Below are 16,771 nucleotides of genomic sequence, written 5' to 3'. Positions count from 1 at the left end.
GGAGGAGGTGTTGGTAGCCGCACCCAGAAAATGGCACCCTACGTGGGGCAGCTGGAAAGCCCCATACGTTCCGGCGGGAAAGTACCCTACGTCATAAAGCCGCATGCAAATCACACCTCAACAAGCGCACCAATCAGATTCACTAAATAGTTTTGCAAATTAAGCGCTTAAAGCAGTACCAATCAGCATAGAGCATGAGACCTATATAAGCTAGCCCCTTTTCTCCAGTCGGGGTCCTGCCTAACACACTTATTCACAAAAGAGCTGAAAATAAAGCTTTCTGCAGAAGAATCCTGCTGTTGTTGCGTGCTGTTCTTGCTGGCGAGGACGGAGCGCGTGACAATAGAGAGAAATGTGGTATACACATATAAATCAAGTATAAAAATCAAATGAGTATTCATATTTGAACTGTTTATAGTTCATAATGCATGAGCAAAACCGAAAGTTTCTGTGATGACTGCCCTTGTACTGTTCACCATGTAACTTATTCACTATGTAAGAATTTGTTGTCCATGTAAGAACTTGTTCGTTATGCTTCAGAAGATTGGAGACTGATGAAAACTAGGCTTGGGGTGGATTAATGATTGTGCATTGAGCATTGACTCCCCCATACAGAATTTTATTGTTGTTAACAACCATTTGATCAATAAATATGAGAGATGCCCTCACAAAAAAAAAAAAAAGTACACACTTCCAATTGCAAAATAAATAAGTAACTGGGATGTAATGTATAACATAAGGAATATAGTCAAAATATTGTAACAGCTTGGTATGGTGATACCTGGTACCTAGAATTATCATGTATATAAATGTTGAATCACTGTGTTGTACACCTTAAACTAATGTAATACTGTGTGTCAACTACCCTTCAATAAAAAATAATTATCTACAAAAAAAAAAAAAAGTAAAATTATGAATATAATACATGAGAAAGATTCAAATGAAATCAACCTCATGAATCTTCCTGAAAGGGATTTCAAAATAAAAAACATTAACATGCTCATGGAGTACATAAAATTATTCAAGAACTCAGGAATGAATTCCGGTCAGAGAGTCAATCATTGAAGAGCACAATGGAGGGTATTAAAAGCAGATTACATACAGTGGAGGAGGCAATAACTGAAATAAAAACTAGAGAATAGGAATACAACCAAGCAGAGGAACAGAAAGAAAAAAGGATTTCTAAGAATGAAAGAATATTGAGAAAACTATATGACCAATCCAAACAGAACAATATTCGCATTATAGGGGCACCAGAAGAAGAAGAAGAGAGAGAAAGGGATAGAAAGTGTCTTTGAGAAGGTAATTGCTGAAAAATTCCCCAATCTGGGGAAGGACATAATCTCTCAGGCCATGGAGCTCCACAGGTCTCCCAACACAAGTGACCCAAGGAAGACAACACCACAACATATAGTAATTAAAATGGCAAAGACCAAGGATAAGGACAGACTGTTAAAAGCAACAAGGTAGAGAAATAAGACCACATACAAAGGAAAGCCCATCAGGCTATCAACAGACTTCTCAGCAGAAACCTTACAGGCCATAAGGGAGTGGCATGATGTACTTAATGCAAGGAAGCAGAAGGGCCTCAAACCAAGAACACTTTAACCGGCAAGATTATCATTTAAATTTGAAGGAGGGATTAAACAATTTCCAGATAAGCAAAAGCTGAGAGAATTTACCTCCCACAAACCATCTGCACAGTGTATTTTGGAGGGACTGATACAGATGGAAGTCTTCCTAAGGTTTAATAGCTGTCACCAGAGGTAATAAAACCACAGTAAAGAAAGTAGAATAGTTAATTGCTAAGCAAATGCAAAATTAAATCAGCTATCCCAAAAGTCAATCAAAGGATAGACAAAGAGTACAGAATATGATACCTAATATATAAAGAATAGAGGACGAAGAAAACAGAGGAGAAAAAAGAACCTTTAGATTGTGTTTGTAATAGCATATTAAGTGAATTAAGTTAGACTCTTAGATAGTAAGGAAGTAAACTTTGAACCTTTGGTAACCACAAATCTAAAGCCTGTAATGGCGATAAGTACACATCTATCAATAATCACCCTAAATGTAAATGGACCGAATGCACCAATAAAAAGACACAGACTCACTGAATGGATAAAAAAAAAAAGACCCATTTATATGCGGCCTAGAAGGAACTCACTTTAAACCCAAAGGCATACACAGACTAAAAGTGAAGGGATGGAAAAAGATATTTCATGCAACTAACAGAGTGAAAAAAGCAGGAGTTGCAGTGCTTGTATCAGACAAAATGGACTTCAAAACAAAGAAAGTCACAAGAGACAAAGAAGGACATTACATAATGACAAAGGGGTCGATTCAACAAGAAGATACAACCATTATAAATATTGATGCTACCAATACAGGAGCACCTACATATGTGAAGCAAATACTAACAGAATTAAAACAGAGAAATAGAATGCAATGCATTCATTCTAGGAGACTTCAACACTCCACTCACTCTGAAGGACAGATCAACCAGACAGAAAATAAGTAAGGACACAGAGGCACTAAACAACACATTAGAACACATGGACCTAACAGACATCTACAGAACTCTATACCCAAAAGCAGCAGAATATACATTCTTCTCAAATGCACATGGAATATTTTCAAGAACAGATCATATTATTAGGCCACAAAAAGAGCCTAAGTAAATTTGAAAAGATTGAAATTGTACCAACCACTTTCTCAGACCACAAAGTTATGAAACTAGGAATAAATTATGCAAAGAAAATGAAAAATCCCACAAACACATGGAGGCTTCACAACATCCTCCTAAATAAACAATGGATCAGTGACCAAATAAAAACAGAGAGCAAGGAATATATGGAGAGAAATGACAACAATAACTCAACACCACAAAATCTGTGGGAGGCAGTAAAGGCCATAATAAGAAGAAAGTATACTGCAATACAGGCCTACCTCAGGAAAGAAGAATAATCCCATATGAACACTCTAAACTCACAACTAACAAAACTAGAAAAAAAAGAAGAAATTAGGCCCAAAGTCAGTAGAAGGGGGGACATAATGAAGATTAGAGCAGAAATAAATAAAATCAAGAAGAATAAAACAACACAAAGAATCAATGAAAGCAAGTGCTGGTTCTTCAAAAGAATAAACAAAACAGTAAACCCCTAGCCAGACTTGTCAAGAAAAAAAGAGTCTACACACATAAACAGAATCAGAAATGAGAAAGGAAAAATCAGTACAGACACCACAGAAATACAAAGAATTATTAGAGAATACTATGAAAAATTATACACCAACAAACTGGATAACCTAGAAGAAATGGGCAACTTTCTAGAAAAATACAACCTTCCAAGGCTGACCAAGAAAGAAACAGAAAATCTGAAGACCAATTACCAGCAACAAAATTGAATTGGTAATCAAAAAACTACCTAAGAACAAAAGGGCTGAACCAGATGGCTTCACCACTGAATTTTATCAAACATTTAGTGAAGACCTAATACCCATCCTCCTTAAAGTTTTCCAAAGAGTAGAAGAAGAGGAAATACCTCCAAGCTCATTCTATGAGGCCAGCATCACTCTAATACCAAAACCAGGCAAAGACACCACAAAAAAAGAAAATTACAGATCAAGATGCCTAATAAACATAGATGCAAAAATACTCAACAAAATATAAGCAAACTGACTTCAAAAATATGTCAAAAAGATCATCCATCATGATCAAGTAGGATTTATTCCAGGGATGCGAGGATGGTACAACATTTGAAAATCCATCAGCATCATCCACCACATCAACAAAAAGAAGGGCAAAAACCACATGATCATCTCCATAGATACTGAAAAAACATTTGACAAAATTCATCATCCATTCATGATAAAAACCCTCAACAAAATGGATATAGAGGGCTAGTACCTCAACATAATAAAGGCTATATATGACAAACCCACAGCCAACATTATACTTAACAGCAAGAAGCTGAAAGCTTTTCCTTTAAGGTTGGGAACAAGACAAGGATGCCCACTCTCCCCACTTCTATTCAACATAGTACTGCAGCACCTAGCCATAGCAATCAGACAGCACAAAGAAATAAAAGGCATCCAGATTGGCAAGGAAGAGGATAAACTCTCCCTGTTTGCAGTTGACATGATGTTGTACATAAAAAAAATGTAAAGAATCTACTCCAAAACTACTAGAACTAATATCGGAATTCAGCTAAGTTGAGGGATACAAAATTCATACACAGAAATGTGTTGCATTCCTATACACTAACGATGAACTAGCAGAAAGATAAATCCGGAAAACAATTCCATTCACAACTGCATCAAAAATAATGAAATACCTAGGAATAAACCTAACCAATGAAGTAAAAGACCTATACTCTGAAAACTACAAGAACACTCATGAGAGAAATTAAAGAAGATACCAATAAATGGAAACACATCCCATGCTCAGGGATAGGAAGAACTAATATTGTCAAAATGGCCATTCTGCCTAAAGCAATCTACAGATTCAAGGCAATTCCTAGCAAAATAACAACAGCATTCTTTAATGAACTAGAGCAAATTGTTCTAAAATTCATATGGAGTCACAAAAAACCCAAACAACCAAAGCAATCCTGAGAAGGAAGAATAAAGCTGGGGGGATTATGGTCCGCAACTTCAAGCTTTACTACAAAGCCACAGTAATTGAGACAGTTTGGTACTGGCACAAGAACAGAACGATAGACCAATGGAACAGATTAGAGAGCCCTGATATAAACTCAACCACATATGGTCAATTAATATATGATAAAGGCGCCAAGGACATACAGTGGGTAAATGACAACCTCTTCAACAACTGGTGTTAGCAAAATTGGACAGCTACATGCAAGAGAATGAAACTGGATTACTGTTTAACCCCATCAACAAAAGTAAACTCAAAATGGATCAAGGACCTGCATCTAAGTCATGAAACCATAAAACTCTTAGAAGACAACATAGGCAAAAATCTTCTGAATATAAGCATGAGCAACTTCTTCCTGAATGCATCTACTCAAGCAAGGGAAACAAAAGCAAAAATGAGCACATGGGACTACATCAAACTAAAAAGATTTTGTACGGCAAAGGACACCATCAACAGAACAAAAAGGCATCCTACAGTATGGGAGAATATATTTGTAAATGACATATCCAACAAGGGGTTAACATCCAAAATATATAAAGAACTTAACACGCCTCAACACCCAAAAAGGCAAATCACTCAATTAAAAAATGGGCAGAGGTTATGAAGAGACAATCCTCCAAAGAAATACAGATGGCCAACAGACACATGAACAGATGCTCCACATCACTAATTATCAGGGAAATGCAAATTAAAACCACAATGAGATACCACCTCAGCAGTAAGCATGGCCAGCATCAAAAAGACTAAGAACAACAAATGCTGGCGAGGATGCGGAGAAAGGGGAATCCTCCTACACTGCTGGTGGTAATGTAAGCTAGTTCAACCATTGTGGAAAGCAATATGGAGATACCATTTGACCTGGGAATCCAACTCCTTGGAATTTACCCAAAGAATACAACTTCTGAGACTCAAAAAGACATATGCACCTCCATGTTTATTGCAGCACTATTTACAATAGCCAAGATATGGAAGCAACCTAAGTGTCCATCAGTAGATGAATGGATAAAGAAGGTGTGGTACATATACACAATGCAAAATATACAGCCATAAGAAACAAATCCTACCATGTGCAACAACATGGATGGAGCGGGAGGATATTATGCTCAGTAAAATAAGCCAGTTGTAGAAAGACAAGTGCCAAATGATTTCCCTCATTTGTGGAGTATAACAACGAAGCAAAACTGAAGGAACAAAATAGCAGCAGACTCACAGACTCCAAGAGGGGACTAGTGGTTTCAAAGGGGAGGGGCGTGGGAGGGCGGGTTGGGAGGGTGATGGGGATTGAGGCATATTATTTTTAGTACACATGGTGTGGGGGGGTCATGGGAAAAACAGTGTAGCACAGAGAAGGCAAACAATGAATCTGTGGCATCTTACTACACTGATGGACAGTGACTGCATTGGGGTACGGGTGGGGACTTGATAATATGGGTAAATGTAGTAACCACATTGTTTTTTCATGTGAAACCTTCATAAGAGTATATATCAATAATTCCTTAATAAAAAAATTTAAAAAAAAGAAAATTGAGAAGGAAGCAAGTGGTAGGAGGAAAATCAAGACACGTTATGAACCATTAAGTAAGGGAAGAGAACGTCTCATGAGTAATAAGTCACTCATAACAGGCTGATGCACAGTTAAGAAAGGTTATGGGTTATATGCAATACTCAGCAAGCCTGTTTTTACTCCACCTCTCTCTGGTTGATTTGAGATAAGCAACAACCTAACAGAAATCAATGCTTCTCAGAATGGCTAAAAGTGTTTGTGTTATCTTTACATGTGAGGAATCAAGGCCCCTCTTCCTGACCCTCAGGGAGGAAGAGGACAGATCTTGAGGGAACAGATTGGGCCTGTGTGCTACTGGGAAGAATCACAATTAAAAGGTTAGCACACGGGTGTGGGATCTCACTTTTCTTCTTACTTCATGAGACTGAAGTGGTATGTGAAGACTTCAAAAATGCTTTCTCTTTCCCAACTGAGAGCCAGGGCCAAACCTACTACATGGGCAGAAAACACCCAAGGCAGGTAGCCAAAGCTAGATCAGCAATCAGCCAGGGCAAATGGGCTTCCACTGGTTACATGGCCCTGAGCACCAACAGCAGTGTTAGAGCAGGCCTTGCTCATATCACAAGGAAAAGATCTAGCCATGTTTGAGGACTGAGATGGGACAAGGTCCATCTATCTCATGGCCTGTTTCAGTTTGAAACAAATTAAACTTGAATAGATTGAGAAAAATAGTATCTCCACGTGAACTAGCTGAGCTAATGTCTTTTGTCTTGGAGTTTGGTGCCCAAGTCCTAGTTAAGAATAAAATGCAATTTATTTTGGTTTTTTATTTCCAAGTACAAATATTTAATACAAATCTCTCCCTCAGGGGCTCTGTAGACTTGAAAACAGTGGCTGTAAACTGAAGAGAATTCTAACAGTCCTGGGATCCCTGACCAGAACATCATTGTGAAGTTTCTCAATTGCTAGCACCACATAAATCACATACAAAGCTAGGTTAAAATGGTATCAGATTAGCAACTTCAGAATAAATAGATATAATAGGTTTGCTCCTTGATGGGAAGATGTGAGGGCAAGTTGACTCCTTCCCAAATTCATCTCTAAATTCAGTACAATTCTAATAAAAATCTCAATGGGATTTGGTTATACAGCTTATCAAAATAAATTCTAAAATTTATCTGAAACAGTACATGCATGAGAATAGCCAAGAAAATTTTGAAAATAAGCATATTTACCCTATTAGGTTTCAAACTTATTACATAAAGCCACAGGGGAGATGGAATTGTATGGAAACACAAATGTATCACTGGTACAGAACTGAGAATCCAGAAAGAGGCCCTACATATATATGGAAATTCTTGTGGCATTTCAAATATGCACAAGTCATTAAATGGAGTCAGGCAAAGCCTATCAATTAAGAAAAAAGTTAAGATACTTACCACACACCAGACACAAAAGTAAATTCCACATAAACTAAAAGAGCTAAATATAAAAACAAATTTCAAACAAAATATATGAGAGTTTAAAAAATAATAATCTTGGAGTATAGAGATTTTGCTAAACAAGATTAAAAAAAATTCAAAAACTACAAATTAGTCAAAGATGGGACCACATACAAAGTTTAAACTTCTAAATGAGTAAAGATACCTTAAATGAAAAGACAAGTGAAAAACTAGGAGAAAATATGTATAGCACCTATAACAGAGGATTAACTACTGTGATATCTAAAGAACTGCTAACCAACAAGAAAAACAGAAGACAATCTAGAAGGAAAAATGTGCAAAGGTATGAACAGGCAATATCCAGAAGAAACACAAATGACCACTAAATATATGTCTGTACAAAAATTAGGTTACAGATGCATCTGACACCTGATAAGCTATACTCAAGATGAATAAGGAATTTAATTTTTTTCAAAACTAAAACAATTTATAAAAACACATTTATTTGGTATCAGAATGTGAAATGCCCTTCTAAACTCAAAACCTACCATTAAAAAAAAAACTTTTAAAAATTGCCAAGAAAAATAATTACAATTTTCATTCACTTTTAAAAAAACCTATGTACTACAAAAAGTAATGAAATAGAACTGAAGTGGCAAAATATTTAAAACAAATATAAAATATTCATATCCTTTAAAAATATAAAGCATTTGTCTAAATCAATATAAAATACTCTAAGATCTATACAGGCAAGACTCAAGGGAAGAAATACAGTTAATAAACATGTGAAAACCATTAAAACTTGCTTATGTTTGCAGGAAAAATGAAAATCAAAACAACGACATTTTTCACATCTCAAATTGATAAAGGTCTGAAAAATGAGAATGCCTAATACTGGCAAGGGTATAGGGCACCTGATATTCTTTTATATTATTGGTGGAATTTTTAATGATACGAGAAAATAGTTGTAACATGTTAAACAAGGAAAAAAGATATATATATATATGATCTTAATCACATTTTAAAATAATAGCTAAGTTTTTTTTTCTTTGCCAAATTTTTAATCATATCTAAAGTTTCCCCACTTACAAAAATTTCATTTTAGATAGCCTTATAAAATTATGTAACTATGCTTTAGCAGGATATAAATATCACTTAACTGTAGAAACACAACCTGAACAAAATAATAGCTAAGTTTTAGAAGCACTTACTTTTGTGCCAAGTGCTGTGCTGACTCTTGACAGGTATTGGGGCATTGGTGCACTTCATATTCACAACAATCCTGAGTTATACACTATTACTATCCTCATTTCATGGAGGAGAAAACTAAGACAAAAGAGAGATCAAATTATGGAGCCAAGATTTCAACCCAGGTACTCTTGCTCTAGAGTCTGTCATCTTAACTAGTACCACAATGCATAACAGTAAATAAATCAAACTCTTAAACACAATGGAGTTGAGCATACTACATTTTTAATTCCTATTTTGCCATAGATCTATTTTGGATCCGTGGATCTTTACTTCTCAGATACAATGACTGTTTTTTAAAAGGTCAATAATCACAAAATAGTGAAAATGACATTTTTAAAATTCCCCTAAATTATGGATGCTAGTAACAAAAGAAACATTATAGGTCATAATCCAATGGCTCGAAAATTATTTTAAAACTTTTTTCTAAATGAAATTTTATGTGGATCTGCAATATGAGAAACAGATTAAAGCAGGATTTTACTCTATCACTGTAGTTTAAAAGCTCAAATTACAATGAAGCTCTTCTGATTAACACAAATTTTAACTTGTGGATGATTGCGGCAGTCAGATTTGATTGCACAGTATCAAGAAAGACCTGATTGACAGAGATTAACAGTTGCAAATAAAAGTTTTCAATTTAAAAAAACCAAAGCAGTACATTACTGCTGTCTGAGGATATTATTACACCTGTTCAGAAAGCCTAAGAAGTAGAACATTTCTAAATTAAATCTCTAATACTATTAAGAAATGAGAATACTTGGTAATACAAACATTTTGGTAAAAAATAAAAATCTTAAAACATTCTAATCATGACATCAGGACATTATGCATAAGGCACTCAAATGTTATTGCATAAAGCAATGAGAGTTCTATAGTAGTGAATTTGCTTACATAATTTTGTGTGAGCAAACAAGCACTGGTCTGAATTTTCCAAATGCCAATACAGAATTACAGTCTTTCCAAAAATTCAACACACTATATGCACAAAGAAAGCAAGAAACTATTTTAAGGATTGTTTTCCTTGGTGTTGGCATTATGGACTTTTAGTATTTTTTCTTTTGCTTATTTTCCCTCAAATACTCTCAGCACACTGCCTTTTTATTTTAAAATAATTATAAATCACAGGAATTTGCAAAAAAATGCCCAGGAAGGTCCCATGCACCTACACCTAACCTTCTCCCAATGGTGACATCTTGCATAAACCAGTACAACCAGGAAACTGACTTTGGTACAATGCACAGAGTTTACTTATGTTTACATGCACTCCTCTGCTATGTATGCCTGTGCTTTCACTTCTACACAATTTTGTAACATTTGTAGCTTTATACAACCACAACTGAGATATAGAACTGTTCCCTGCCCCGAATGCTCCCTCATGCTGCCTCCTTAAACATACCACCCTTTCCCCATTTCCTAACTCCTGGCAACGACTGATCTGTTTATCTCTATAATTTTCTGATTTTAATGTTATATAAATGCAATCATACAGTATATGTAACCTTTTAAGACTAACTTCTTTCATTTTCACCTAGCAGAACTCTTTTGAGATAACCTGGCATTATAAAACAATGGTCTCTAATGTGTTAAAATTTAGCATGATATGTATTTGAGTGTATATGAATGTTTATAGTGTTTTAAAGTTTAAAATACTAAAACATAAATAAAATGCTTACAAAATTCCTACTGTATTGTGCACAGCACCAGGAATCTGGGGAATGAATTTTGAAAACTGACAACCTAGTAAAAGTCTAGTGCAATCTAGTTAAATACTGAATAAAAGAGAAACCCAAGACTCACTGCTTGTAAATCTTATCTATGTTTACAAGAATATGTGGTTTACTAGAATGCCATTCTACATTTTTCTGGCCAAGCTCTAGATTCCAGTTCTTTCCCAATCCAGGTGGATCGATGTTACCCTCAAATATGACCATTTGCTGTTCCCCCAAGATGATCACCATTTCCTGCCTTTCCCTGTGAGTACCCTTAAAGTTCTTCCGAATCAAGGAAATGAATCTCTTAAATTTCTAGTTCTGTGTGATTTAGCTAGCACCACACCCCTTGCCTAATTCTCTTGTTTCTAAGGGCAGTAGATACATGTGATTCAACATGTCTCTCAGAAAGAGCTACCTCACCTTTGTGCAAATTCTCTTCCCCTCTCCAACCATCCCTTCCAGGCACCTAGATCCACTTTATCTTTCTTCCTTGGCTATTCTGCTAAGTCTTCCTGATAGCTCACCCCACTACATATCTGCTAATTAGGTGTGACATGCCAAATCTCCCCAAGTTTAGGCTTAGAAGGCAAACACTCCACAAACTTGTCTTCTGAATACTAAGCCTTCACAGTATTTAATGCCTCTGTTTTTCTAAAAAGATTGCTCTTAACAGGTAAAAGCTATAATACAAACTAGGCATTTTTGACATATAGATGTGAAAAAAATAGCACCAATGTCCATATATTTTTTAAAATTTAACAGATATGGATATCACTATATCAATATTAGATCTAAATGGAATTTAAAGTAATGGTAAAGAGCTTGGACTCTTGTGCCAGACTATCTGGGTTAGAATCAGGCCTCCGTCACTGTATTATTTAAACCAAGTTCTATTCACATTCTATGTGCTTCAGTTTTCTCATCTGTAAAATGGTGATAAATGTGCCTCATAGGACTGTTATGACAAATAAATAATGTATGTAAGGCACTTGGAAAACTGCCTAGCACACAGTAGCATTATCTAAGTTATCTCTAATGTACAGCAGTTCAGAGTCACCTTTTTGTGCTAACGCTATTCCTCTTGTATTCTGAATTCATAATCCATCTGAAATTTACATACCAAGAAACAATGATAATCTATATTTTCTTTATTAAATTCATCTTAGTCAAAACTAAGAACGTTTTTACATACTAGCAGTTATTAACATTCCACCAAATATGAACTGAAGCACGTGCAAATATTATGGTGATGGGAAGAATGCTAGAAAAAAGTAAGGTCAGATCAGAATATATAACATAATTTTATGTTTAAAAACTGGGAGAATAATATGGTCATATATATGTTTGTATACGCATAAAACAGTTCTGGGAAGTTTCATGGCTGCTTAGGGAGAGGGAGAACTACACATCTTGCCTAAGGAGTATGAAGGAGACTTCTCAGTACGTGGTTTAGCATCTTCAAATTTGAAGCAGTGAATATATCACCTATGTAAGAATTTAACTGCAAGCATAGAGGCAGGGATTGGGTGGGAGTATAAATAAGTACTCTGGAAGCCAGGTTTTTAGTCCCAATCTGCCACTGTGTTACTTTAAGCAAGTTACTTAATCTCTGAGTCTGGCTGGACTAAACGAGGATCAGCAAAGATTTCTAGGTTCTATTCTATTTCTAAAAATGTACGATCTCACTGAACAGATGGCATTTTTTTTGACACGGGGTACTAGTCCAACAATTTACAAAGTAAGGCAACTTTTTGAGGACTGGATGGTTTTCAAATACTTAATTACAGTTTTAAGAACTGTAGAATTGTCAAGCTCATTAACCTTTCAAGATGATTTGTATATTTTTACATAAAAACTCTTCTCAGAAGAGGTCTAATGTGACTTGTAGGAAATACCTAGAAAGAATATTCTGCAATTAGTTTGTTTCTCTTGCCACAGTTCTGAAATTGTTTTTAAATAGACTTTGCTTTTATACTATGGAACAGAGTGAATACAGAACACTAAAACGATTTACACTTAAAATACATAAATGACTAAAATACCTAAAACAAGAAATTTATAATACTTAGAGGTGTTTATTATCAGACACTGCAAAAAAATAACACCTCCAATCAATGTTAATAGCTGTAAATGAGTACGTACTTTGTTCCAGGTTTCATCCATGTATGTATTCCACGTTATTACCTTTAATCCTACTAGTCAATCTGGCAAAGTAGGTTTTAGTATTTCCAGTTAATACACGAAGCTATGAGGCTCTATGAAGATAACTGACTAGCTTGAGGCCAAGTTCAAGTGACAAAGCTAAAGCCCCTGGAGAATCTTTGGAACTGAACTCTGTACGAGGCAGGAGTTACTTCATGTTGAATGGTGGGCTGTTACAGATTTACAGCAGTTTTTACTGATTTATATAAAAGTGAGGAAAAACAAGAAGAAAAACTTTTTAATAAAGCTAAATGACTCAATTTAAAGGTATTTTATTCTGAGTCTGTTCTTTCCAATTACTTCAGTAATGTCCCATTTTAAAATGAAGTGATGGTGACATGGGTTACTGTGCTTTTTTCTTTGGCTATACCAGGCAAAAAAAAAAAATTGGCAACTATGTTGCAGTCCCCTAAGTTTGGGGGAAATATTTCTTTTGAAACCCAAAAGCCTGGGAACTACTCTCTTAGAAATTGATGACGCCCAAAAGACTAGAGGACTTCACACATACACACAATCTCTCTTTCTCTCTCTCCTTTGCCCCCACCACAGGAGAGACCCCCTCGGGATTCTCTCATTAATCTCTATTTGGATTAGCACACATAAGGACTGAGAAATGAGAATAAAGTGAGTTTCAGCAATCCAAAGTCAAATGAGTTAACGCCAGATTCTGGTAGAGGGCTTTCCTCAGTATTCTTTTCATCACTTAACTTTTCTCATCCCTTATTTTCCGTACTACTCACTCAAACCTGGGCTTGAACTTTTTTCCTAGGATAGTAACATTTTTTAATACTACTGCTAAATGGCAATCAATACTTAAGCCAAATAAAAAGAACTACTTGAGGTCTCCAATAATCTGCTTTTATTTAAAGCCTTTTTCACTTTGACAAAATAAACATTTTTAATGTTTCTTCTATCTACAAAAGAAAACTGGTTTACAAATCAGACACAAGACGCTTTAATTTCCAAATTTCTGTATCTCTATTAAATAATTAAGTATATATACATATGATTTTGCAAGTTCATGAACAGGCTGGTAAAACTGGATAAATTTCTTGAAAATAATTTTATTGTGTAAATGGCAAATAAGCTTTTTACTCCTCTTATTACCACGTCTTGTTTCTTACCTATATTCCTTTAGGGAGCATCAAATTTTAAATATTTTATGTACATAATTAACATGTTTCGGTCACAACATATTAAATTCACATTTAAAACTACAAAGAGACCTATTTTTAGTCTTATATATACTTACATATATTTTTAATATACTACTTGATGTTATTTACATTATTTTATGGTGCTTTATTAAAAAGATAGAAAGAGCAGAAAAATCTGGATCTTGCAGGATACATAACTAAAAGTATTTATAGTCTATACTTGTAAATTACACTGTTCAAAAACACTCCTTTTTAAAGGAAAGTCACTTTTAAGAATTAAACATACAGTCTGGGTAACCTAGAGCACTCTTTCCATGACCAAATGATAACAGGTTCAGTTATATTTATTATAGATTGCAATGTTTCCAAACTAAAATTGGTAATAATTCTGCTTAAATTTTATATTAATCTAATATTGTTACTTTTACTTCTCCTTTTTTTAAATACTTGAAATATATTGCTGGATAGTCTTTTCATTATGTATCTATTTCATTATGTAATTACTCAACTAACTTGGGGTGCAAGGTACTTTTGTGTATAAAAGTCCTTTCCAATCGACAGTGAAAATAATATAAAAATGCATAAAATACACTCAGTGGTTCTCAAAGGGAATCTGAGAGTGTATTAATAATCTTTTAACCTGGTTCAAAATACTCAAGAACAAATGTGAGCTTTTTGTCACGTTGACAAAATTTAACTGTTACCTGATACCTACATTTTAAATGCATTATGTTTAATGTAGCAACAATGATGACTATTGAGGTTTAAGGGTAAATGAGACAAGAGTACCTGGTCCATGAAAAAGGCTGTCTAAGTGGAAAAGATGGGCAGCCTGAAGTTTGTAAATAGTAACAAGACAAACTCCAGTGCTAGCTTGTTCATGTAATCACCAATATGTAGGTCAGAATAAACTAGTAAGCTATATATTACTGTCTACCTAGCAATCTACAGATCAACAGGAGAGGAAGAAACTGCTCAAATGTGATTACTGTTAACAAATTTGAAATATAAAGCACAGTACGTCTCTTATTAAAATTGTAACCTTCAATTCTGAAATCCTTTCTAATCATTTTTGCTACTCTTTGAAATGAACCATCCTCAATTAGAAAAGCAGCAGCCACTTTTAAGATGCAATTTTTTTCCCCCAAAGTAACTTGCCTAGGAAAATATAATGCAGAAAATAAAATGTAACAGATAAATCAACTACAACATTTTAGAAAACCTAAAATTATCTGCCAAACAAACCAATTTCTCCAGTTTGGCAATGCGTGTATTTTTATGCTTCTATGGATATCCCATTACACTAATCAACAATGCTTATAAGTCACCCTAATGTTCAAAACATCATTTACAAGCCATACTCATTTTTTACTGAAATTGGGCTCAAACTGGACCCAAACTCAGGCCATTTCCCCATCCCGGGCACATTGATATATACGCGGGGGAATCCAGAGAAGGGTCAAATTCGTATTTGCCCGCAAATGCTACCGTCTCAAAAGTCTTCAAATTCTCATTAGCGGTGCAGAGTACAAAGAGGCCTGACCACGGAAACACCTGTCCTAGCACCGGGAAGGCAGTGGGAAATGCAGTCCCCCAAGCCCACGCCGGCAGCACAGCCTCGGGCAGCGGAGATCCTGGACAAGGGGTGGCCACTGACCTACCGGCTCCCTTGGGCAGGGTCCCATAACCCGGACGCGCTTCCCCCACGAGAACCAGGACATCTGTCAAGCTGGCAGTGACCCACCCTCCGCGAAGCCCTCTCCTCACTCCTTCCCAACCCGGCCCCCGGCCGCCCAATTGCTCCGGGTCCGCTCCGACCTCCAGCTGCACTCTGCCACCTCATTCCTCCTCGCCGGTCTCGCGGCCCCGCCACCTCTGCCTGGCGGCCTGGGTTCGGGCCGCCCAAGGGCCACAGTCCCGGCCCCGGACAGGCTTGCAGAGCCGACGGTCCCTTCACGGCCCGGTCCCCGCCGCCCCCCCAGGCCCGAGCTCCAGGCGCGTGCTCCCCACCCCCAGCCTCCGCCCTCTCCCCGCTCTGCCGCTCCCGGCCCGCTCCCCCAAGCCGGGCTACCTGGAGGCAAGGGCGGCGGAGCACTTCACCCAGGGCCCCAGGTCGCAGAGGGCCCGATGCTCGGGGTCCCGCTCCTTCTCCCGCTCCACGTGGTAGGCGTATATGGAGAGCAGGATCCCGGCGGCGCACACTGCATACCGGGCCACCCGCTCCCACCGCGGCACCGACACTCTCAGCAGGACGGGCGCCGCCATCTTCCCCCCTCCGCGGCCGCCGCCGCCGCCGCCTCCCTCCGCCTCCACCTCAGCCACCGCCGCCCGTCGGTGCCCGACCCAGCCGCCGCCGCTACCGCCACCGCCTCCGCCGCCACCGCCACCGCCACAGCCGCCGCCGCCGCCGCACCCCATTGGCTCGACCGTCTCCTCCGGGCCCCGCCCCAACAGGCGCGCGGCCCAACCGTCCCGAAAGGAGAGAGTCCAGAGGGATGGGGAAGGCGCGCGCGAGCGCGGAGGGAGAGGGCGGAGCGCGCAACCGCCGGGAGGCCGGGCCTGCGGGCGGAGACAGAAGCTGCCGCGGCGCGTGAGTGGGCGGGGCCGGGACGTGTGGGGGCGGGTCATGGGAGGGGCGTGGTCGTCAGGGGTCAGGGGAGGCTCTTGCTGAGGTGGGGAGGGTGGAGCCTTTGGGGAAGGGTGCAATGAATAAATCACAGATACCACTGTGTGTGACACCACCCTTGGCCCCTCCTCCTGGGGGGTGGTGATCAGTTGCAACCTTTTTTCCTTTTTTGTCATTATCACTTGATGTTTTCTGACCCAACCATCTGTGGCCAATGCCC

At 37.8% G+C, this 16,771-nt stretch overlaps 1 protein-coding gene across 1 annotated transcript in view; it reads right to left on the bottom strand.

The window, feature by feature from the left end:
* VKORC1L1 (vitamin K epoxide reductase complex subunit 1 like 1) overlaps window positions 1–16,327 on the bottom strand; it is a 72,787-nt gene extending 56,460 nt beyond the window's left edge. The window contains exon 1 of the mRNA XM_036907935.2: window positions 15,997–16,327. Coding sequence (XP_036763830.1) covers window positions 15,997–16,190 — 194 coding nt within the window. The 5' untranslated portion in view covers window positions 16,191–16,327. The remainder of the gene's footprint in view (window positions 1–15,996) is intronic.
* Between the last annotated feature and the right edge of the window lie 444 nt (window positions 16,328–16,771).

Source organism: Manis pentadactyla, chromosome 10 (assembly GCF_030020395.1).
Source record: "Manis pentadactyla isolate mManPen7 chromosome 10, mManPen7.hap1, whole genome shotgun sequence".
NCBI lineage: Eukaryota > Metazoa > Chordata > Mammalia > Pholidota > Manidae > Manis > Manis pentadactyla.
Note: the sequence above shows the minus strand (reverse complement) of the source record. Positions and strands in the feature narration are given on the sequence as shown.